The 20,041-nt window shown below is 56.4% G+C and overlaps 3 protein-coding genes across 7 annotated transcripts; 1 reads left to right on the top strand and 2 right to left on the bottom strand.

The window, feature by feature from the left end:
• Positions 1-2,614: 2,614 nt before the first annotated feature.
• On the bottom strand, positions 2,615-11,842 carry MEF2BNB (MEF2B neighbor). Of its 2 annotated transcripts, none has more exons than XM_012654140.1 (6): positions 11,542-11,842; positions 8,710-8,822; positions 8,234-8,298; positions 7,086-7,196; positions 5,704-5,780; positions 2,615-3,837 (listed from the first exon to the last, which is right to left on the bottom strand). In XM_012654140.1, the coding sequence occupies exons 1-5, from the start codon at positions 11,576-11,578 to the stop codon at positions 5,747-5,749; spliced, it is 360 nt and encodes a 119-aa protein (XP_012509594.1). In that variant the 5' UTR covers positions 11,579-11,842; the 3' UTR covers positions 2,615-3,837; positions 5,704-5,746. The 2 variants fall into 2 exon arrangements, with proteins under 2 accessions (XP_012509594.1, XP_012509595.1); XM_012654141.1 differs by lacking the exon at positions 2,615-3,837 and adding an exon at positions 5,394-5,458.
• A 556-nt stretch (positions 11,843-12,398) lies between these two features.
• RFXANK (regulatory factor X-associated ankyrin-containing protein) lies at positions 12,399-18,176 on the top strand. 4 transcript variants are annotated; one of them, XM_012654102.1, is made up of 10 exons: positions 12,399-12,585; positions 13,085-13,291; positions 14,485-14,565; positions 14,699-14,764; positions 14,986-15,086; positions 15,250-15,375; positions 16,480-16,546; positions 16,756-16,860; positions 16,942-17,022; positions 17,960-18,176. In XM_012654102.1, the coding sequence occupies exons 2-10, from the start codon at positions 13,105-13,107 to the stop codon at positions 18,028-18,030; spliced, it is 885 nt and encodes a 294-aa protein (XP_012509556.1). In that variant the 5' UTR covers positions 12,399-12,585; positions 13,085-13,104; the 3' UTR covers positions 18,031-18,176. The 4 variants fall into 4 exon arrangements, with proteins under 4 accessions (XP_012509556.1, XP_012509555.1, XP_012509558.1 ...); XM_012654101.1 differs by having other exon boundaries at positions 14,482-14,565; XM_012654104.1 differs by lacking the exon at positions 16,756-16,860.
• Positions 17,683-19,740, bottom strand: NR2C2AP (nuclear receptor 2C2-associated protein). The gene is made up of 5 exons (XM_012654105.1): positions 19,365-19,740; positions 19,128-19,218; positions 18,807-18,912; positions 18,655-18,722; positions 17,683-18,345 (listed from the first exon to the last, which is right to left on the bottom strand). The coding sequence occupies exons 1-5, from the start codon at positions 19,400-19,402 to the stop codon at positions 18,229-18,231; spliced, it is 420 nt and encodes a 139-aa protein (XP_012509559.1). The 5' UTR covers positions 19,403-19,740; the 3' UTR covers positions 17,683-18,228.
• Between the last annotated feature and the right edge of the window lie 301 nt (positions 19,741-20,041).

Raw genomic sequence — 20,041 nt, 5'->3', positions numbered from 1 at the left:
CACAGAGCAGATCAGGGTGGGAGCAGATCAAGGTGGGAGCAGATCAAGGTGGGAGGGCAGGCAGGGGCTCAGAGGGGAGAGGAGGCCATCCATTAGGGGCAGATGCAGCGAGGAGAGCAGGTGGGTTGCAGTGGCTGCCTGGTGTGCAATTCCTCGGGAGACAAGAGGTGACTAGGCCCCTGGACTCAGGCAGACACATGTGGGGAGATGTCAGTGTATGGGGGACCCCGAGACAGGGAACAAGGGATCTGGGAGGCTCGTGCCTCTCCCTGTGCCTCAGTTTACCTGTCTGTGACATGGGCAGCTTGGGCCTCTCTTCTGGGCACAACTTTCTTTTTGGACACAAAAACCAGGGTTCACACCGTGTCATCAGTGAGTCTCCCCGGCCCCCACCCAGTGCTCAGTGCCACACACTCAGGTGGCCCAAGGACACACCAGGGCCCGGGCCAGGCAAGGGGCTTCCGCCTTGGCTCTAAGGTGCAGAATAGGGCTCAGGGAGCGTGAAGGCGGCTGGGGAGCCTGGGCCCTCCGAGGGCTGCTCTGTTTACCCGCGGCTGCCCTCCGCCTCTGATGCAACAGGCAGGCTCTGGTTACGTGAGGGTGGCAGCTGGGCCAGCTCTGGGAGCAGTCGCGGTGTGGTGGGAAGGGCCGGCCTGGCGGAGCTGAGCTGGCTGGGCTGCACCTCCATGCACCCTGACCCTCTATCCGCACCCCCTACCAATGGGGCTCCCTCTCCTCTTCCTGCCTCCCCACCGGCTCTGGGCTCCCCCAGTCCCCTTCCTATTCTGATCAGCACCTCCCACGTCATTCGTTGTGTCCCCCAGCAGGGCCATCACGAGTCTCGACCTTGGTCTTCTCAGATGAGGAGACCCTCAGCTGCTGGAATAAGAGGTTGGACATGGAGGGGAGGGTTGGGGGGACTGGGAAGGGGGCCTGGGAGATGGGAGTGGGTGGGGAGGCAGAGTGGGAAGAGGGGGTGGAGGAGCTGCCGCCTCCACTCCTCCGCTTCTTCTCCCAGAATGTCAGTGGCGAAGCCTTTGAAGGACCTTCCATGGCAAGGACAGTGTGGTCCAGTGGGTAGGGAGGGGCCCCAAGGTTAGAGAACCCTGAGTCACCAACCCAGTTTTGCCACCCTCTCACTGTGTGACCTCAGGCCAGTCGCGTCACCTCCTCTGAGCCTTTCTGAGCCTTTTTGCCCATGTGAGACGTGGGGACAATGGCAGCCCCTCCTCCTGGAGGACTGGAGCATTTCAAGGCCACCTACAATGCCCCCTCCTCCAAAAGCCTTCCCCATCCTCCTCCCGTTTGGGGTCCCTCCACCCCATCCCTTCTTCCAGCCCAGCACTGACCCAGAGGGCTGGGGGTGTACATGTCCAGCTCTGTCTTCCCCAGCTTGGGGGCTCCTCAGGGCCAAGCCCAGTGCATGATGGCAGCAAAGGGGTGTCTCCATGGGTTTCTTGAAGAACTGGAGAACCCCAGAGAGGGTGTGAGTGGCAGAGGAGCAGGGGAGCCAAGCTTGGGGCACCCAGGAGCCTTGTTGGGGGACACAACAGGCCTAGGAAGGGGCTTCCCAGGGGCCTAAGTGTGCTGGACTCTCCAGGAGGGCAGAGCAGGCCTGAAACAAAAACCAGGACTTGGAACCAAGGGCTAAGGACAAAAACCCATTGGTCCTGACTGCTGCAGACAGACCAGGGTCAGGTCACTGCCCCAGGGTCAGGTCAGGGGCCTCCTATTACCACAACCACAGATTTGAAGGGGCTCACACTTCACTCAGGGTTGGGATCCTTCCCAGGTCATCTCTGGCCTCGTGGCTGCCAAGCTCCTACTTGAATGCCGCATGGCACGGGGAGCTCACTGTCTCTTTTGTGGCTGGGAGCAAGTCCTACTGAGCAGGGTCTGGCAGTGCCGTTGCCCTCCACCCTGACAGCGGAGGCTGTCAGCCTCTCGGAGCCTCAGTCCACTCTCTGAAAAGCTGGGGTGAGGGCACACAGGGTGAAAAAGGGCGGAGAGTCACAACGTGCCCGGCAGGACCAGCAAGGACTGCGGACAATGACCACTTGGAGGCCCAGCTCCCGTCCACGGCTTTGCCTCTTGCGCCCTCTGGCGGCAGGACGGGGTGGGGCGTCCTCCCGGCGGGAAAGGCGAATCGGACATGCAGATGACATGCAAATTAACCAGCACCCGCGAGCCCTCGGGATCTGGGTGGCGAGGCTTCTGACAGCCCAGAGTCCTGTTCAGACTCCTTTAAAAGGAGACGGCTATTAGCCGCTGGCTGAGGTCGCATCCAGGGCGACATGAAGCCCCAGAAAGATCTGGGGCACCCCACAACTGTGCCGCATTAGCTCTCAGCTCCCCAGTTGCCCAAGGCAGCTGCTGGGATATGTATGATGATCTCACGTAGCTGCCTGTTTGTCCCACGGGTCATTAGAGCATCCCCCTGGCCCACAGAGAGGACCCCCTCTGCTTCCCCTAGGGCCTTCCCTTGACACCCCTCCTCCCACAACAACCCTGTAGCATCAAGCTGGGGGATCCTCCCAGAGTGGTGGGCCCGAGACCCATCCTAGCTATACCCTGAACAACTCCATTCTGCTCTTTCTCATACATTTTACTGGAACAAAGGACTCTGGGGCTAACACTGCGTTGGCACTCGGAGGTGTACGAACTGTGGACACGTGACCACCCAGGCTTGGAATTCACAGGCACAAGTGCAGGCTCTTCTGCACGCGGCTGCAGAAATACATTCAAAGCAAGTTTTGACAAAAATGGTAATTCAGGGGCTCATGAAACTGAAGAATTGAAATTGGCTAGTGTCAGGTACAGCTGGGGCCAGGGCCGCACGCAATGTTGTCAGGTGACGCACCTTCCAGCCACTCCACTCAACCACTTGGGCAAGAAGACACTTCCTTCTTCATGCTTCCGGCAAAATTCCCAGGGAAGCCCTCTCATTGGGTCATATGCCCATCTCCAATCAATCACTGTGATCTGGGAGATGGAGGGCTCTGACTGGCCAGGTCATGGTCCCATGTCCACCCCTGGAGCTAGGGGTGGACTCTCCATATGGTCAGGGTCTGGAGCGGAAGTTGCTGCTTGAAGCGGAACACAGGTTGGGCAGGCAGGTCTGAGCGTGTCTACCTCATCCCATAGAGAAGGTCCAGTCCAGACGGAGAAAGGGAGAACCAGAGAGGGCTAGCACCAGGCCCCACATCACACAGCACGTCAGAGGCAGGGCTGGGGCCAAACTAGGTCAGGGTCTCCTTTTCTCTTGCTGTGAGACCTGGTGCAAGTCACGTCCCCTCTGGGAGCCTCTCTTTTCCCATCTGTGTTTGGGGGTGAGACCTGCCTTACCGGGCTGTCTGAGGATGAAATGAGATTATCCTCACGCAGCCTCCAGCACAGCGCTGGGCATACAGTGGGTGCACGATCAGGATTATGGAGGTGGCAGTTATTGGTTCAAGGGGCCATGTCCGTGGCTGATGGGGGTTAGGTAAGAGTCCAGGAGCAGCAAAGCCGTGTCTGGGAACATTCGCAGCTGGGCGTGGAAGCTCCAGGCAGGAGCAGAAGAAAGGTGCTAGTCACGCTTGCTCTTTCTTCAGCCTGTGTGGGGCCCACGAGGCTGTGTCCAAGGGCCCACTTTGGTCAGGCTGGGGGCCAGAGTCAGGGTGTGGTCTGAGGCATGGACCCAGGGGCTGAAGTGGTAGCCGAGGGAGAAGCCCGGCTGGGCCAAGGACAGAGTGAAGCTTGGGGGTCGGAGGGTCTGGGTGGGGATCCTGGTGCTTCTGGGCATGGGTGGTGACCCCAGGCTGGCTGCCTCACCTCTCTGAGCCTCGGTTTCCTCTTCTGTAAAACAGGGTAGTGTTTAGGGTCCTGGGACTGGAGAGGCAGGTGACAACTTGACCAGTGAAGGTCGGCGGTGACCCTGAGGGGAGCAGCTTTGCAGAAAGGTGGGGGTGGGAGGCCCTGAGTAAGGTGGTGAGGCAGTGGCTCTGGGGAGAGGAGAGGGGTCTGTAGGGACACAGGTGGGGTCAGGAGCATTTGACAGGCACAGCAGAGGAGGGGACAGCAGATGGCGCAAGGGAGTGGGGAGGGCAGAGGGGCAGTGTCTTTGAGGGACGAGTGGGAAGGACTGGGGTGTGGAGGGTGTGATGGCGGGTAGGCCCAAGGCTGGTGTGGGGCATAGGGCTGGGCTGCCAACCCCTGGGGCAGCCCTTCCTGCTTCAGGCCCCCTAGATGGCCCCCAGGCCACCCCTCAGCCTGTGGGACTCCTGACCATGCCCACACTCAGAGCTAAGCCTGGGATGAGGAGGTGCTCAGGAAGTGCTCGCCAACTGACTGACTGTGGTGCCCAATAAGTGCTCGCTGACTGAGGGCAGTGGTCAGTAAGTGTTCACTGACTGTGGTGCTCAGTAAGCACTAACTATGGTGCCTGATAAATGCTCACTGCCTGAGGTGCCTAATAAGTGCTCACTGACTGATTGTGGTGCCTAGTAAGTGCTGACTGGACACACGTGAACTCTGCTGCCTCTTGGCCCTGGGGGCTACAGCTCTGAGGGGCTGTGGGGCCACATCTGTACCTACCTCCCCATGACCTTGGAGAGGGCCTCCATGGCACAGGGGACAAGCACAGCACCTGGCAAATGGACAGGGGCTCCATAAAGTCCCCGGGCACTTTGTACCGTCCTGCACCTGCCCTTCACGGGCACAGACTACCCATGCATCAGAGCTTCCTGGTGCCATGCCCTCCATGAGTGCTCAGCCACATGGTCTGGGCTTCATGCCACCCTTGCACAGTCCTCTCTCATATGGTCCTGAGCCTGGCCACGTGACTGACCTCCCCAGCGGGACACCGGCACATGTGAAGGAAGCAGAGGCTGGGTGAGCAGTTTGCCTGGGTACTGCCCTGCTGGAGAGGCTGCAGGGAGAACCTGACCCCCACCATCCCCCAACTTTGCTGCCGATAGTACCAGTCAAGGACCAGACCTGTGAGTGAGGCCCCCTCTGAGCTGCAGCTGAGTTCCAATGAGGGCCACATGAGAGACCCCCAGATGAGAGCAGAAGAACCGCCCAGCTGAGCCTAGCCCAAACTGCAGGATCATAAGTAGGTAAATTATTGGGGCTGTAAACCACTAAGTTTGGGGTAGTTTGTCATGCAGCAATAGCTGACGGCTACAATGTATATCCGTCACTGTACCCTGTGCCCTCTCTGTCACCTGATGAGCCATCTTTACAGAAGGGCAACAAAGGGACCAGAGGAGGGAAGGAACTTGCCAGGGTCACACAGCAGGTAAGCAGTGGAGGGGGCATTACCGAGTTGGGTGGGTAACTGTCATGCTGGGCTCTGTGTGAGAATCAGTTTGGGTAAAGCAGGCTGCTGGCATGTGGTGGGACAGGGGAAATGTTGAGCCCCCTTCTCTTGAGTCTTGGGCATAGGGAATCCTGGGACTGGGACGGGGCTTGAGGCCTGGATAAGAGGCAGGAAGAAGGTGGAGAGAGAGGGAGATGGCTGACAAGGTCCCCAAGCAGCAGAGAACACAGAGTGGGCCACTCTGGGGCTGCAGATACCCCTCCTGTCCTCCCACACCCAAAACCATCCTACAGATCCAGTGAGAAAGTCCAAGTGGTTAGACAAGCAGGTCCCTGCTTGGATGCCAAGCGGGCAGGTTAGTTCAGAGCAGAGAGAGGCTCACGGCTACCCTCGGCACTGACCTGGGTTGGGGGAGGCAGAGAGGGCCCCAAGTCTCTTCTGGGATCAGGCTGAGGAGGGCGGGGGTGGTTCCTCGGGGCTGGAACAAAACACGTGCAGCTTCCATGAGGCCCGGGTCAGAGGCCACGTGGCCTTCTCAGCTGGCGAGAGTGCAGGTTTGGGTCACACTCTGGTCCCCTGTGGCCTTAGACTTCAGGGCACGCTCTTTAAAAATGGCACCAGCCACCCACTTCAGAGGCCATGGCTGGGACTCACTGACACAGGACTGGGTGCCTCAAACCGACAGGACTTGCAAAGAGAGGTGTCAGCAGCGCTGTGAGCTGCTACTACTGTCTTCCAGAAGTGAGTTGCATTTTCGCAACAGCAGGCACAAGCAAGGCGTTGGAAAGCACTTTGGAAACCATGAGTTGACAGTAAGAGGTGGGGCTTTTGAGTGAATTTTAGTCCCAATTGCCAACCACCGACCGCTGGCAGAGCACCCAAATGCCTCTCCTCCTCAGATGCAAGAGAGCCCAGATAAACCCGTCGTGCCACCCTTGGAGACTGCTACACGCCCATTCTTACACATGCTCGAGGCCTTTTTGTTTTCAACAATTCTCCGTCTTAGTTATCAGAAACAGCAACACAGATGTTTTCTTCTTTCTAAATGCCTGGTGGGGGACAGGCATGCCAACCTGTGGGAGCCAGACGCATCCCAAGGTGACCTTACGGCTTACAGCATGTGCGTGTATGTTCATATGCATGTTTATTAAGTTATAATGAAAACAAGAAACAAACAGAAGAGCTACTTCTCCAAAAACTCTCTCCCCAGTGTGCAAGGACTGTACGTGTTTTTCATTCCCAGATCATCTGGTCCTCGGCTCAAACCCTTCCTCTGCTCTCGAGGCTCGAGGCCCTGGGACAGGGTGGAGAGAGGCCCCTGCCCGCCTCCCTTGCCCCATTTCTTCTCCTTGCCCGTGTGCCCATTCCAGCCACACTGGCATTCCTTTAATGAGCCCAGGGCCTAGGCCCTTGCCACTCCGCCACCTGGAACTCTGTCCCCTGATCTGTCTGCAGGTCGTTCAGGCCACCTCCTCAGAGAGGCCCCACACCCCTCTGCTTCCTTTGCAGCACCTCGGAAAGGCTCTCGTCTGTTGTGTGTTTACCTGGTTGCTGTGTCTCCCTGAGCCTGCCTGTCTCAGTCACCACCGTGTCCCCAGCACCCAGCCCAGGGCCGGGCACACAGCAGCGTTCGGGATCTGGGTGCTGCGTGACTGAACTCTCCAGCTACAGATGCCAAAGGACAAGAGGAAGTCACCAGACATCATGAGACAAGGAAAGGGAGTTTTCAACAAGCGAGAAGCAGCGGGTCCTGGCAGCGGGGGTGGGCCATCTCAGGAGCTACCTGTGGCCCTGAGCGGTGGCATTCATGTGGTCCCGGATGCTGATGGCCTGTTTGAGCAGACCCTCGACGCTGCGGAAGTAGACGCTGCTGTCCACCAGGTTCTTCACGGCGCTGAAACGGGAGGAGGGGCCAGGTCAGCTCCCCGGGCCCGTGGTGCGTCCCTGCACTCTGGCACCAGAGGGGACCTCGGCCAGAATTTGGCGGGCACCTTGGTGATTCCATCGGCTTAAATTTTAGATTTCCCTGCTACGCCTAGATGACATCTATTACGCCTAGATGACATCTATGCAACAGAGCACACAATGGCAAGATGTAACTTTCATTTCACCGCTACTGAAACATCTAAAGTTTCAGTAGGTATAAGCATGTAAAGCTGGCCTCAAAAATATTTTGGGAATGATGGTGAAAGGAGTAAAAAAAAAAGAAAAAAAGAAAACAATTATCTTGGTCAGGCATGGTGGTGCACGCCTGTAATTTCAGTTACTCAGGCTGAGGTGGGAGGACTGCTTGAGGCCAGGAGTTCGAGACCACCCTGGGCAACACAGCGACACACTGTCTCTACAATAAACAGAAAAATTAGCTGCGCCTGTAGCCCCAGCTACTTGGGAAGCTGAGGCAGCAGGATCGCTTGAGCCTGGGAGTTTGAAGTTGCTGTGAGCAACCATGATGCCACTGCGCTCTAGCTTGGCCAACAGATTGAGGCCCTGTCTCAAAAAAAAAACAAAAACAAATAAAATAAAAATAAATTAAAAAAAGAAAACAGCCAGAGAAGCCATCTCCTCTTTGTAACCTGAAGATTTAGAGAAAGTCAAACAAAACAAAAAATAAACGCCCATATTTGCGCTTTGGCTCTCCCCTCTAGCTGCCACCCACCCTACCAGCCCATCCGTGGTCCCAGCTATGGCAAAGAAATGCTGGCCCCTAGAGGCACTGGCTCCCCACCTGGGTGGCACCTCCCAGAATCCTTTCACTCTCTCCAGTGACGGACAGGGAGGGGCTCAGCCCAGGGAAGGGGCTCGCCTGAGGCACCGGCCAGGTGGGTCAAGATTTGGCCCACACGCTTCTCCTCAGGTAGGTTCAGGATGAACGCCTAGGAGGCCAGAGACATGCAGGGCGCCGGAGCGGGAGCAGGAGGTCGAGGCCCTCACCTGCAGGCATACTCCACGGTGTAGATGGCTCCCTGGCTCTGCTCCTCCCACCGCTGCATGTCGGCCTGCGGGGGTTGGGGGGACATTTAGCAGGGGAGGCTGCCGCCTGGAGGGCCCTCCTCCCGGCTCTCTTAGTGGGGCTCTCCTGAGTCCTCATGGTGGCTACCAAGACCTTTCCTCCTGAACTCCCTTCCCTCTAAGGTCTGGGCTTTCTGTGATCACCTGGCCAACATGCCCCGGGGCATCTGCGCTGGCTGTTCCCTCCACCCGCATGCCCTTCCTTCAGAGGGTCACACGGCTACCTCCTCAACATGCAAGTCGTAACTACTACAGATCTTACTGTCTCCTTCAAAATCTGCCCAGATCTGTCCACTACGGCCCCCAACCTGGCTCAGCCACCACATGCCCCCTTCCTGGTGTCCCGGCCTTCACTCCTGCCAGGCAGCCCTTGCTCCACGCGGCAGGCGCCAGCTCACCTTGTGTTGGGCCAGCTCGGGCAGGGAGCGGCGCACGTGCTCCTGCAGCCGGTACAGGGCCACGGATGGCTCGTTGGCCAGGACATAGACGCTCTCGGTGAACTTGTCCGTGACTGGGTCCAGGGTCAACAGGCGGTGGAGCAGGGGCCGGGGGTGGGGGGACAAGGAGACAAAGCATCAGCCTCCTGATTGCTCGACTGTGAGCTTAGCCAGAGCAGAGAGGAGTGTCCAGCGTCCTTCCCAGCAGCTGGGTCACCCACAGTGCGTGATGGGCTAGAGGACATGGTCACAGCAGGGCCTCACTCGAGAGGACATTAACCCTTCCAGTGAATTCTTGATCTTTCCCCTCCCAGATCCACTCCTGCTGCCCACTGGGACCCCCTTGCATTCCTTTCACCCCAGTGAGCACACCTGAGACTCCTGTTCAGAGAGTGCCACGGGACCCCAAAGTGCCTGGAAGTTTACATCCCTGGATGGGATGGCCGATGAGTGACATGAAAGCCTGCGGCCCTTGCTGCATACTGGAACCACCTGGAGGTGTAACTCCTCCCTGTGAGCTCCCCTGCAGGACCCGGCTGAAGCCAGATATGTCCCTCCCTTACTCGAAGCCCTCCCACCTGCCAGAGGATAAAATCTGTCTTACCGCAGCCCACAGGGCCCTGCGTGTTCTGGCTGCTGTTGACCTCCTGCCCTCCTTGCCTTCCACCCCTGGCTATGCCTTGGACTCTCCCAGCACTGTCCAAAAGAACTTTCTGAGATGATGGAAATAGTCTATAAACTTTTTTTTTTAAGAGTTGGGGTCTCACTATGTTGTCCAGACTGGACTCAACTCCTGGGCTCAAGTGATCCTCCTGCCTCAGCCTCCCAAGCAGCTGGGACTGTGGGCATGCACATGGCTACCAAACACTTGAAATGTGGCTAATGTGACTGAGGAACACAATTTTTAATTTTACCCAATTTTAATCAACTTCACTTTAAATACCTAGCTCCGAATACTTTGCCACCTCAGGGCCTTGGCACCCGCTGTTCCTTGCCCTGAGACATCCTTCTCCCACAGGCTCCTCCTCATTCCTCATGTCTCAGCTCAAATGTCATCTCCTGGGCAAGACCTTCCTTGACTAACAAGCTTAATCAGATGTCCGCCTCATTCAGGACCTCAGCATTTTTTTTTTAATTCTCTTATATCTGTTATAATTTATTAGGTTACGTTACATGTTTCCAGAAAAAAAACTTAAAGCTTGGATACATGAAGGCATGGAATTCTGAGCTTCAGCTTCCTCATTTGAAGAAACGAGGGCCAGGCGCAGTGGCTCATGCCTGTGATCGTAGCACTTTGGGAGACTGAGGTGGGAGGATCCTTTGAGGCCAGGAGTTCAAGACCAGCCTGGGACAACAGCAAGACCTCATCTCTTAAAAAATAAAAAAAGACCTGGGCATGGTGGTGCACACCTGTAGTCCCAGCTACTTGGGAGGCTGAGGCAAGAGGATCACTTGAACCCAGGAGTTCGAGGCTGCAGTGAGCTATGATGAAGCTGTTGCACTATAGCCCAGGCAACAAAGCTAGACCTTGTCTCAAAAAAAGAAAGAGAAAGAAAAATAAAAAAGGGAATGGTAACAGCACCCACCTTGGGGTTTGCTACAGAGGTGGATCCAATGCTATGGCCCAGGGTGACTGCTGAGGAGAGAGAAGCGAGGAGTGTCTGAGAGTCAAGGGAGGCTGCACACGAGTCTGTCATCTCACCACTGTGCCCCAAGTGAGCAGAGCCCAGCCTGCCACCCCAGAACTGTGATCTCTTACTCTACAAAACAAGCCTCCTTGTTTTGAAAATGAGCATAGTAATATAATAGTTTATACCTCACAGTGTGGTTATGAAGGAGGAGGAATTAATTGTACTTGTGCTTTCTAAATAATTACCTGGAAGTAATTTGTGTAATAAAATAACAAAAAACAATTATAATTCAAAAATAGTTTGTGGCATTTAGAAATTTGTATTAATAGTTATTTGATTTCTAAATACAATCATCCCTGCGTACCTGTGAGAGATTGGCTCCCAGACACCCCCTACCCCCCCCCCCCCGCAATAAGCAAATCCAAGGAAGCTCAAGCACCTTATATAAAACGGCACAGCATTTGCATACTTTAAACCATCTCTAGATTTACTTGTGTCTGTAATGCCTAATATAAGGCTTGCAGGTCACTTCGTTCTCCAGATTCAAAGTAGTACTTGGTGGACGGAAATTTAAGTTTTGCTTTTTGCAATTTTGTGGAATTCTTTTCCCGAATTTTTCCATCCGCGCTGGGTTGAATCCACCCATTCGGAACCCGCGGATAGGGAGGGGTAATTATATTTGATAAGTCAATGGAAACATACAAATGCGTAAATACCTAAAGAAATAAGGAGACACCACGAACAGCAATTACAACACCCCACGCATTCTTCCAATGTGTTATAAAAATCAGGTTATGGTTTTTGTTTTTTTAAGAAACAGGGAGGGTCTCACTCTGTCGCCCTGGCTCGAGTGCAGTGGCGCGATCATAGCTCACTGCAGCTTGGAACTCCTGGGCCCAAGAGATCCTCCCCTTCAGCCTCCCAAAGTGCCGGGATGACAGGTGAGCCACCGCGCCAGGCCAGATTATTAAGACAATCCAGGGGTGTATCATACTCCTCATTTTACAGACGACAAAACCAGGCACCGAGACGTTGTAAAGGTTTCAAAACTAATCACAGCTCCCCGCACGCTCCCTCCGCGCCTTTGCCACTCCCACCCTTTATCAAGGCGCCCCTTCGCGAGTTCCCGGTCCCCTTTGTCCCGCCTGAGAACCTGCACCACCTTTCTTTCCCTTGAGCTGCATCTCTGGTTCATCCATAATGACTGCGGCCCACGGAACCAGAGGACCGAACCCGGAAGTCCGGACCTGGGACCGCTGCCCAAGCCTTCCCTGCGGAAGCCGCACGCCGGACGACTCCAGTTCCGGTGGCAGTTGGCCTGCTCACCCCGCTCCTCCGTCTCCCGGGACAGGAGACGGGCTGTAAGTGGGAGAGGGAGAGAAAGAGGAAGGAGGCACACCCGGGGGCGGGTGAGGACGGGGCGGAGAGCCCCCTGAGGCTCCAGGGGAACACCCAGGCGGACACTCAAGGACTCCCTGGCTTCCCGAACCCCCTTTTCCTGGAGCAGACGAGTTGGGGGAACATTCTACACACTGCCCACTTCGGGCCGCATAAACGCCCTCCTTTAGTCCCCTGCCACCACCAAATCCCTCCACACGCTTATAAACCTTTGGGACCGTAGAAGGGACATCGTTATGGAACCGGTTGGCAACGGCTCTTCGCCCCTTTAAACTCTGGAGGCCCCGCCCACTTCCTTCCGCCCCCCTGCTAGAGAGCCCCGCCCATCCTTCCGGGGCGGGAACCCATTGGCTCCCGCTGGAAAAACCTATGGGCGGAGCCGGGGGGCGGTGAAGGGACACGGGAGCAGTGAAATTCTGAGTCCTTTGAGGCCCCGCCCATTGCCTCCGGAGCTGAGGGGCAAAGAACGCGCAGGCGCAATCCTGGTGCTACGGCCCCAGCGGAAGCCACGCCCCCCCCGAGTCTTAAAGGGCCAGAAGCAGCTCTTACTGCTCGGGCCCTTCCGCATTTTTGGGGGGGCGGAGGTGCGCAGGCGCAGTGGGGGAGCTCTGGGGTCGAGGTTAGCGGTCGCATATCAAGTTGCTCCCTGTCCCGGCAGAGGAAGATAGGGCGCTGAGGGTCTAGTCTCCAGCCTGCTCCCCATTATATCCTTTGGAAGAGGAAACTTTGTGAATTGGGACCCCAAGTTTTGGGGAAACTGGGCTTGCGGCGCGGGGGGACAGAGGAGACTCCTGGGGAGGTGAGGGAGGTGAGTGGACCCTGGATCGGTTTGGGAGGCGCGGGTGGGCCTGGGACCAATTGCATCTTTGTTGAGCCCGCACTCATCTTGGGGACTCCCCCTCCCAAATAAGTACAGCGACTGCTTATTGAGCTCTGCCCTTACCAGGCCCCTGCTAAGCTACTTACAGACATGATTTGTTTTGGGCCTCATTTCCCCATTTTACTGAGGAGGAAGCTGAGGCTCAGAGGTTGTCGTCGCACACCTGAATTCTCACAGCCTATGCGTGGGGGTATTCAAACCCAGACAGCTGACCCAAGAGCGGGGCTTTTAAGCATTGCGTGTTGCATTTGCCTTGGTGGTGGGGAAGAATAGGCCTAAAAAGCAGTTGGACTCTGGTTTTAATTTCCTGGCTCTGGCAATTAACCCGAGCCTCAGTTTACCCACCCTCATAGTGCAAGGCCAGGTATGCAGTCAGTGTCTACTTAGTAACAGCTGTTGATAATTATTGTCATCTTTTCCCTTCTGGTACGTCCAACAGCTTCCCCCATGGAGCCCACTCAACCTGCAGAGGACCTCATCCTGACCGAGCAGCCCCCTGCCTCAGAACTTGGGGACCCCGAAGACCCCGGGGATGAAGCCCCAGATGGCTCAGAGACTGTGGTCCTCAGTCTCTTCCCTTGCACCCCGGAGCCTGAGAATCCTGAACCAGACGCCAGTGTCTCCTCACTGCAGAGTAGGGTACCTCCTCGGGGATTGGCCCTTTGGGATTCGATGCTGGTGGAATGTCAGATGACACCTCTGTCTTTATGATCCTCTACCTAGGACATGTCTTCCCTCTACCCAACAAGGGTTGTTTTTCACAACTTTGTACATTTTTGTATTGTGGTATGGTACACATAACGTAGCATTTACCATTTAAACCAGAACTGCAGTACAATTCAGTGTCAGTAAGTACATTCACAGTGTTGCATAACCACCACCTCTATCTAGAATATTTTCATCACCCCAAAAGGAAACTCCGCACCCATTCCCCTCTCCCTCCAATCCCTAGCAACTACTCTGCTTTCTGTCTCTATGGATTTATCTATTCTGGACATTTCGTATAGAGTCGTACACTATGTGGCCTTTCGTGACCGGCTTCTTAGCGTGATGTTTTCAGGGCTCATCCACGCCGTAGCAGGTGGCAGTGCTCCATGCCTTTTTAAGGCTGCATACCATTCTGCAGTATGGGTGGACTGTGTTTTGTTTATCCATTTATGCTTTGCTAGACGTTGCCTTTTTGGCTATTGTGGGTGATACTTCTGTGGACATTCCTGTACAAGTTTTTGTCTGCACACGTGTTTTCAATTCTTTGGGGACAGATATTATACCTAGGAGTGAAATTGCTGGGTCACGTGGCAATCCTATGTTTGACTTATTGAGGAACTGAGGATTTATTTTTGACTGAAGTCTTAGAACCTGTCTAATTCAGTCCTATCCCAGGACCTTTGTTCCTGCCATTCCTTCTGTCTGGAATGTTCCTTCCACACCTCTTCCTACAGCTGATTGCTTTGACTTGCCGAGATCTCAAAGGTGTCACCTCCAGGAGGCCCTTTCCCGACCAGCTTGTCTAAAATGGACTCACTCTCTTTTTAATGTCTTCTACCTGCATTTTTAATTCTTTGGAGCCCTTATTTCAGCTTGAGGTTTTATTCCGTTTCTGTATCTGAAGCAGCCGCTTGGGCTCCCTTGAGGGCAAAGCCTCTGTCTCGTTTGCCGGGACATTGCGCAGCGTGGAGGGGAAGGATGCACCCTGGGTCTCCGAGGGAGAACAGCGAGTGAATGGCGGGGTCTCAGGCACGGTCTGTGGTAGCTCCGAGCCCCAAGGGTCAAAGCCCCAGAGACATACACTGGGGAAACTGAGGCCCCTCCTCTCTGTCCCAGCAGGCAGCGCCCTGAAGCACTCTACAACCCTCACCAACCGGCAGCGGGGGAATGAGGTGTCGGCCCTGCCGGCCACCCTAGACTGTGAGTGGGTCCCCAGTGGCGAGAGGGTTAGCAGGATGGGATGGGCTGAGAGGAACCATTGTGGGCAGAGGGTAAACTGAGGCACAGAGAGGAGATGGGGCGGGTGAGGACTCTGCTTCTCTCCGGCCTGCAGCCCTGTCCATCCACCAGCTCGCGGCCCAGGGGGAGCTGAGCCAGCTGAAAGAGCATCTGAGGAAAGGTGCGTGTCCACACGCGTGTGCTGGCGTGTCTGTGCCTACCTGGTGTGTGCGTGTGGGCGCCCTGTGCCCGCGCACAGTGTGTTTGTGTGAGCATGAGCATGTCCACGTGACCACCCACACGTGTGCTTCCCTGCATGTCTGACCCCACGTCCTACCGCGCGCTGGTGGCGCTGGGGAGAGGGCAGGGTGCATCCTCGTGGTACCACCTCCCTCCTGCCAGGAGACAACCTCATCAACAAGCCGGACGAGCGTGGCTTCACCCCACTCATCTGGGCCTCTGCCTTTGGAGAGATCGAGACCGTCCGCTTCCTGCTTGAATGGGTGCGTCCCGGCCCACCTGGGGGCTTCCTGGGGGCTCGCAGGTGGGCTGGGGTCTCAGCTGTGTCTGCTGGTTACTTGTCTGTAAGATGAAGCTGCTGTGGGGACCCCAGAATTCCTGGGGATGCCCCTACCCCTCTTGTCACTGTCCCCCTCTCTCCACCAGGGTGCCGACCCCCACATCCTGGCCAAGGAGCGGGAGAGCGCCCTGTCACTGGCCAGCACGGGTGGCTACACAGACATTGTGGCGCTGTTGCTTGAGCGCGACGTGGACATCAACATCTATGACTGGGTGAGGCACCACCCACCGCAGGCACCTCACGGCCTCTTTGCCTCCATTCCTGCCCTCAAACATTTATCAAGGCGGGCACGGTGGCTCATACCTGTAATCCCAGCACTTTGGGAGGCTGAGGTGGGAGGATCTCAAGACCAGGAGTTCAAGGCCAGCCTGGGCAATATAGTGAGAACCCATCTCTACATAAAAATAAAAAAATTAGCTTGCGTGGTGGTGCGCGCCTGTAGTCCCAGCTACTCAGGAGGCTGAGGCAAGATTGTTTGAGCTCGAGTTCAAGGCTGCAGTGAGCTATGATCATGCCACTGCACTCCAGCCCGGGCAACACAGTGAGACTGTCTCTTAAAAAAAAAAAAATTAAAAATGAAACAAACAGGCCGGGCATGGTGGCTCATGCCTGTAATCCTAGCACTCTGGGAGGCTGAGGTGGGTGGATTGTTTGAGCTCAGGAGTTCGAAACCAGCCTGAGCAAGAGCGAGACCCCATCTCTACTAAAAAATCGAAAGAAATTAATCGGACAACTAAAAATATATAGAAAAAATTAGCCAGGCATGGTGGCGCATGCCTGTAGTCCCAGCTACTCGGGAGGCTGAGGCAGAAGGATCGCTTGAGCCCAGGAGTTTGAGGTTGCTATGAGCTAGGATGACGCCACGGCACTCACTCTAGCCCGGGCAACAGAGGGAGACTCTGTCTCAAAAAATAAAAAACTAAAAAAAATAAAACAAACACAAAACATTTATCAAGTGCTGGCAGGGTACCAGGCCTGCTCTGGGTGCTGGGAACTCAAGTCAGACCCGTTCCCAAGCCTCACAAGGCTCCCAGTTTGGGGGAGGCAGACATGGAAACAGGCAGATGAGATACAGTGAATATGTTGTGATGGCAGGCGCACAGGCAGCTGCAAGCACCCAAAAGTGGCCAGGGAAGGTCAGGAAGGGCTTGCTGGATGAAGGGGTGTCTAAGCTTGATACTCAAAGTACAAGACAGACTGGCGAGGTGATGAGCAGGAGGAGGAACCACATTAAATTGGAGGCCAGAGAGTGAGGTGCATTGTGAGAACTGGGGAAAGATAAACCGCTGAGTTTCCCTTGTCCCCACCCCCAACAGAACGGAGGGACGCCCCTGCTGTATGCTGTGCGTGGGAACCACGTGAAGTGCGTTGAGGCTTTGCTGGGTGAGTGGGGTTAGAGACTAGCCCCGGGGGCCCCAGCTGGCCCTGCAGGAGTCCCGAGGGCAGGGAGGGGGCTGGGCTCTGCTTGTACTGTTCCCGAGCTGGGTGGTGACTACCTGCTGCTCTCAGAGCGGGGATCTGGGGACAGCAAATGGTAGGACAGCATAGGGGTCTGGCCAAGGAGTTGAACACCTCCACTCTCCATGCCTCAGGGACCCTGGAGCCACAGTCTTCAGAGGAGACTGAGCCTTGGAGGGGTTGGGCTCTTGTCCAAGGCCACATGGGCAAAGGGCAGGCCCATGGCTGCATCGTGAGGGGTGAGGTTACTGGATCTCCCAAGTCCCCAGGTCCCATTCTGGGCTCCTGTCCCCCGCTCCACCACCTAATCTGCTTTGCAGCCCGAGGTGCCGACCTCACCACTGAAGCCGACTCAGGCTACACCCCGATGGACCTTGCTGTGGCCTTGGGACACCGGAAAGGTCGGCCTGCGCCCCATGGAGCAGCAATTGGGTGCCACAAGCAGGGGACCACAAGGGGGTACATGGGACATGCCCTTCAGTTGGCAGATGCTGGCAGCAAGAGTGTTCATGTTAGCCAGCGTTAAGCGCCACTACGTACCTGGCCTGGACATGTCCCAGTCCTGGCTTTCGGGGCTACCCATGGGCTGGGGTAGGGAGGCCAGTGTGTGTCACTGACTAGGGCCGTGAGAGGCCCAAAGGAGGCCCCAGCTCAGCCTTAGGATGTTGGGGGGTGGGAGGGTCAAGGAGGGCTTCTGGGGGACCAGCAGGGCATCCAGGTGGGAGGAACAGTGCCTTCAGAGGCCTCGCAGGGTGAGGATCCCGAGAGGGAGGCAGCTGGGCCACAGGGAGCTGGGCACGGAGGCCAACCCTCTCCATGGCGGGAAGTGGCTTTGAGCAGGTGGGTTTGACTCCCTGCTGCTTCCCTCATAGTGGGACCTCAGTTTTCCCATCTATAAAATGGGGAGATCCTAACAGAACTGACTCTCTGGGGTCATGGAGGGATTAGGGGCTCGGGAAATATCCCCCTCCTTTCTTTGGAGTTTTATTCAATTTGGGATAGAAATCATTCCTTGCCACCCCTCTCATCTTTTTGTAAAAGTCACAGTTCACCAACATCGTTTGGTAGGAAATATTTTTATAACTCTGAAAAGCCACACAAAAATGCATTTTTACAAACTTATGGGAAGTTGAGCTTCCTGGGATGGAACCTCAGTCCTCCCAGCTTTGCTGTGGGAGGGGCATGGATTCCCTGGTCTATAAAGTGGGTCCCCCATCCAGGTGCCAGGGCTGGGAGGCCCCAGTTCCTCCCCCACGGGGAAAGAGTGCAGGTTGGCCCGTGCCTCTGCAGCCCCCAGTTCAAGCTCACGACCACTCTTTTCCCTTGCCCCACCTCTAGTGCAACAGGTGATCGAGAACCACATCCTCAAACTCTTCCAGAGCAACCTGGTGCCCGCCGACCCCGAGTGAAGGCCACCTGCTGGGAACTCAGACACTCAGGGAACAAAACAGTCGACTCAGAGCTGGGGGAACCCAGAACTGGCTTCAGAGGCAGCTCTTGGACAGGCGGTGGGAGGGGACCCTTCCCAACAGGAACCAATAAACCTTCTGTGCAGCAGAACTTGAAGGGCTTTGCTGTGTTTCCCCGAGGGCTTCCTGGAGGAGATCTCACACCTTCTCCCCCAGCACCCGCAGGTGGTAGATGACCATGCGGCCAAAAAAGTCAGTAGCATCCTCAAACGTCACTTTCAGCCGGTCCACCTCAGCAGCTGGCACGGGGAAGGTGTGAGCACGGACAGTCAAGGGAAACAGGGGGCTTTTTGTTTCCCACCCACCAACCCCCACCCTTCCCAGACCCAGGCTCTAGCCCCAGCTAGATGCCACCAATGTGCTGGGTGACCTGTGCAAGCTGTGGGCCCCTCTGAGCCTCCCACACAAAACAGGAGGTCGTCAGCCTCATTTTACAGACGAAGCGATGGAGGCCTAGAGGTCACTTGTTCAAGGTCACACACCAAGGTTCCCACTCAGGTCTGGGTGAGCCCAAAGCTTTCAGAGGCCCAGGCTACCCTAGGCGCGAAGGCCAGGGCAGGATATCTGAAGCGAGTTGTTGTCCTCAGGGTAGAAATCCACAATCTTGCTCAGAGCTTCACTCCCCTGGGAACCTGCAGCAGAGAAAGAGGCAGACAGTGAGTGAGTGTGCAGGGTGCCCCCTGGAACCCCCACCTCCTCCCGGGGCCTTCCAGTACCTTCTAGGCGGCCCAGGCGACTGGAGAAGCCCCCCTGGAACTGGATTTGAAGCTGAGAGACACGGATACGCTGGGGGAACTCTAGTATCACCCACTGAGAGGGGCCCTGGAAGCAGACAGGGAAACTGAGGCCCACCGTCAGTCTAGGCTAAGAGCCTGCTACCTCTCTCTCTCATTGACACAGTGCATGAGGGGAAAGGGGGACGTTCAGCACACGTTCCTTTCCTGGCCACCCGGACTGTGCCCGCCAGGCCCCCCACCCTCCGAAGTTCTCAAGGTACCCTGGACTCTCCAGTCTGATTCACACTACTTCCCCCTTACCTGATCCGAGTTCCAGCACGTCTCCTCGTCCTGATCGAACAGGTGCTTCTTTCCAAACTGCCGGGTGTTGCGGTTCAGCACCGAACTCACCCTAGAGGCACCGGGATCCAGGCGAGAGAGGGGCTGAGCCCAGCTCTCAGCGCCGCGGAGGGTCCTCCGCCAGCTCTGTCCACTGAGCTGGGCTGACGCCAGCCGTAGGGCCCTGCCGCTGTCGGACCCCCGACCCCCGACTCTTACCTGCTCACTGTCTCTGGACAAACCAAAGAGTGGGTCATCGCGGGTCCACAGATCTCCCAGGGACTGGGCTCAGCTTGGGTTCGAGTCCCGACGCCACCTGAGCCACAGAGGACGCAGCCTTGGCCACGTGCCTGGCCTGCACGTCCTTACCGGGTCACTCCGGACTCGAACGAGCCCCCTCGCCCGCCCCTGTCCTGAGTATCGACTCGATCACCGCCCCCCCCAGCCGGGAAAATCGGGAGTGGGGATCGGGGGAACTGCCAACGACCGGAGGCCAGGCCTTTCACAGGAAACAAGTTTCCCGCGGGTTTGGGGGCGGTCGCTCCCTGTCTGAGCCTCAGTTTCTCAACCGACAGCGCTGGGGACCAAAACCCGGGACCCGGAACCGCGTGGGCGCGGCGCATGCGCAATAGTTTCAGGTCCCGCCCTGCAGCCGCACCTGGGGCGGGGCTTAATTTTTCCCCGTCCCTTCATGCCCGCTTCTTAAAGGGCCCGGGTTCAATGATTGAATTTCTCTGAGAGCTGGAGGAAGGCGGCAAGCTGCGTGGGGAGCGCGGTCCTCTGGTGCTGGGATGTAGAGCACTGGTTTGGGAATCTAGAGACTTCCTATAGCGATGGCTTCCTACTCGGGAAAGTCTGCTGAATCCATTTCCTAACTGCTAATGCAACCTAGGAAC

This window comes from Propithecus coquereli, unplaced genomic scaffold (genome assembly GCF_000956105.1).
Source record: "Propithecus coquereli isolate 6110/MARCELLA unplaced genomic scaffold, Pcoq_1.0 Scaffold438, whole genome shotgun sequence".
In the NCBI taxonomy this organism is placed as follows: Eukaryota; Metazoa; Chordata; class Mammalia; order Primates; family Indriidae; genus Propithecus; species Propithecus coquereli.
The sequence above is the reverse complement of the archived record's forward strand: the minus strand, read 5'-3'. Positions and strand labels throughout refer to the sequence as shown.

Excerpts from the sequence above, each read along its gene's own strand:
- MEF2BNB (XM_012654140.1), bottom strand. The coding sequence starts at position 11,578 with ATGGATGAACCAGAGATGCAGCTCAAGGGAAAGAAAG. Across the intron at positions 8,823-11,541 it reads GCAGCTCAAGGGAAAGAAAG|TCACGGACAAGTTCACCGAG; the intron begins GTGGTGCAGGTT and ends CCCTGGACCCAG. Across the intron at positions 7,197-8,233 it reads ACCGTGGAGTATGCCTGCAG|CGCCGTGAAGAACCTGGTGG; the intron begins GTGAGGGCCTCG and ends CTCCCGTTTCAG.
- RFXANK (XM_012654101.1), top strand. The coding sequence starts at position 13,105 with ATGGAGCCCACTCAACCTGCAGAGGACCTCATCCTGACCGAGCAGCCC. Across the intron at positions 14,566-14,698 it reads CCTGCCGGCCACCCTAGACT|CCCTGTCCATCCACCAGCTC; the intron begins GTGAGTGGGTCC and ends TCCGGCCTGCAG. Across the intron at positions 14,765-14,985 it reads GAAAGAGCATCTGAGGAAAG|GAGACAACCTCATCAACAAG; the intron begins GTGCGTGTCCAC and ends CCCTCCTGCCAG.
- NR2C2AP (XM_012654105.1), bottom strand. The coding sequence starts at position 19,402 with ATGACCCACTCTTTGGTTTGTCCAGAGACAGTGAGCAG. Across the intron at positions 18,723-18,806 it reads TCGCCTGGGCCGCCTAGAAG|GTTCCCAGGGGAGTGAAGCT; the intron begins GTACTGGAAGGC and ends TCTCTGCTGCAG. Across the intron at positions 18,346-18,654 it reads AGGACAACAACTCGCTTCAG|ACCTTCCCCGTGCCAGCTGC; the intron begins ATATCCTGCCCT and ends GTCCGTGCTCAC.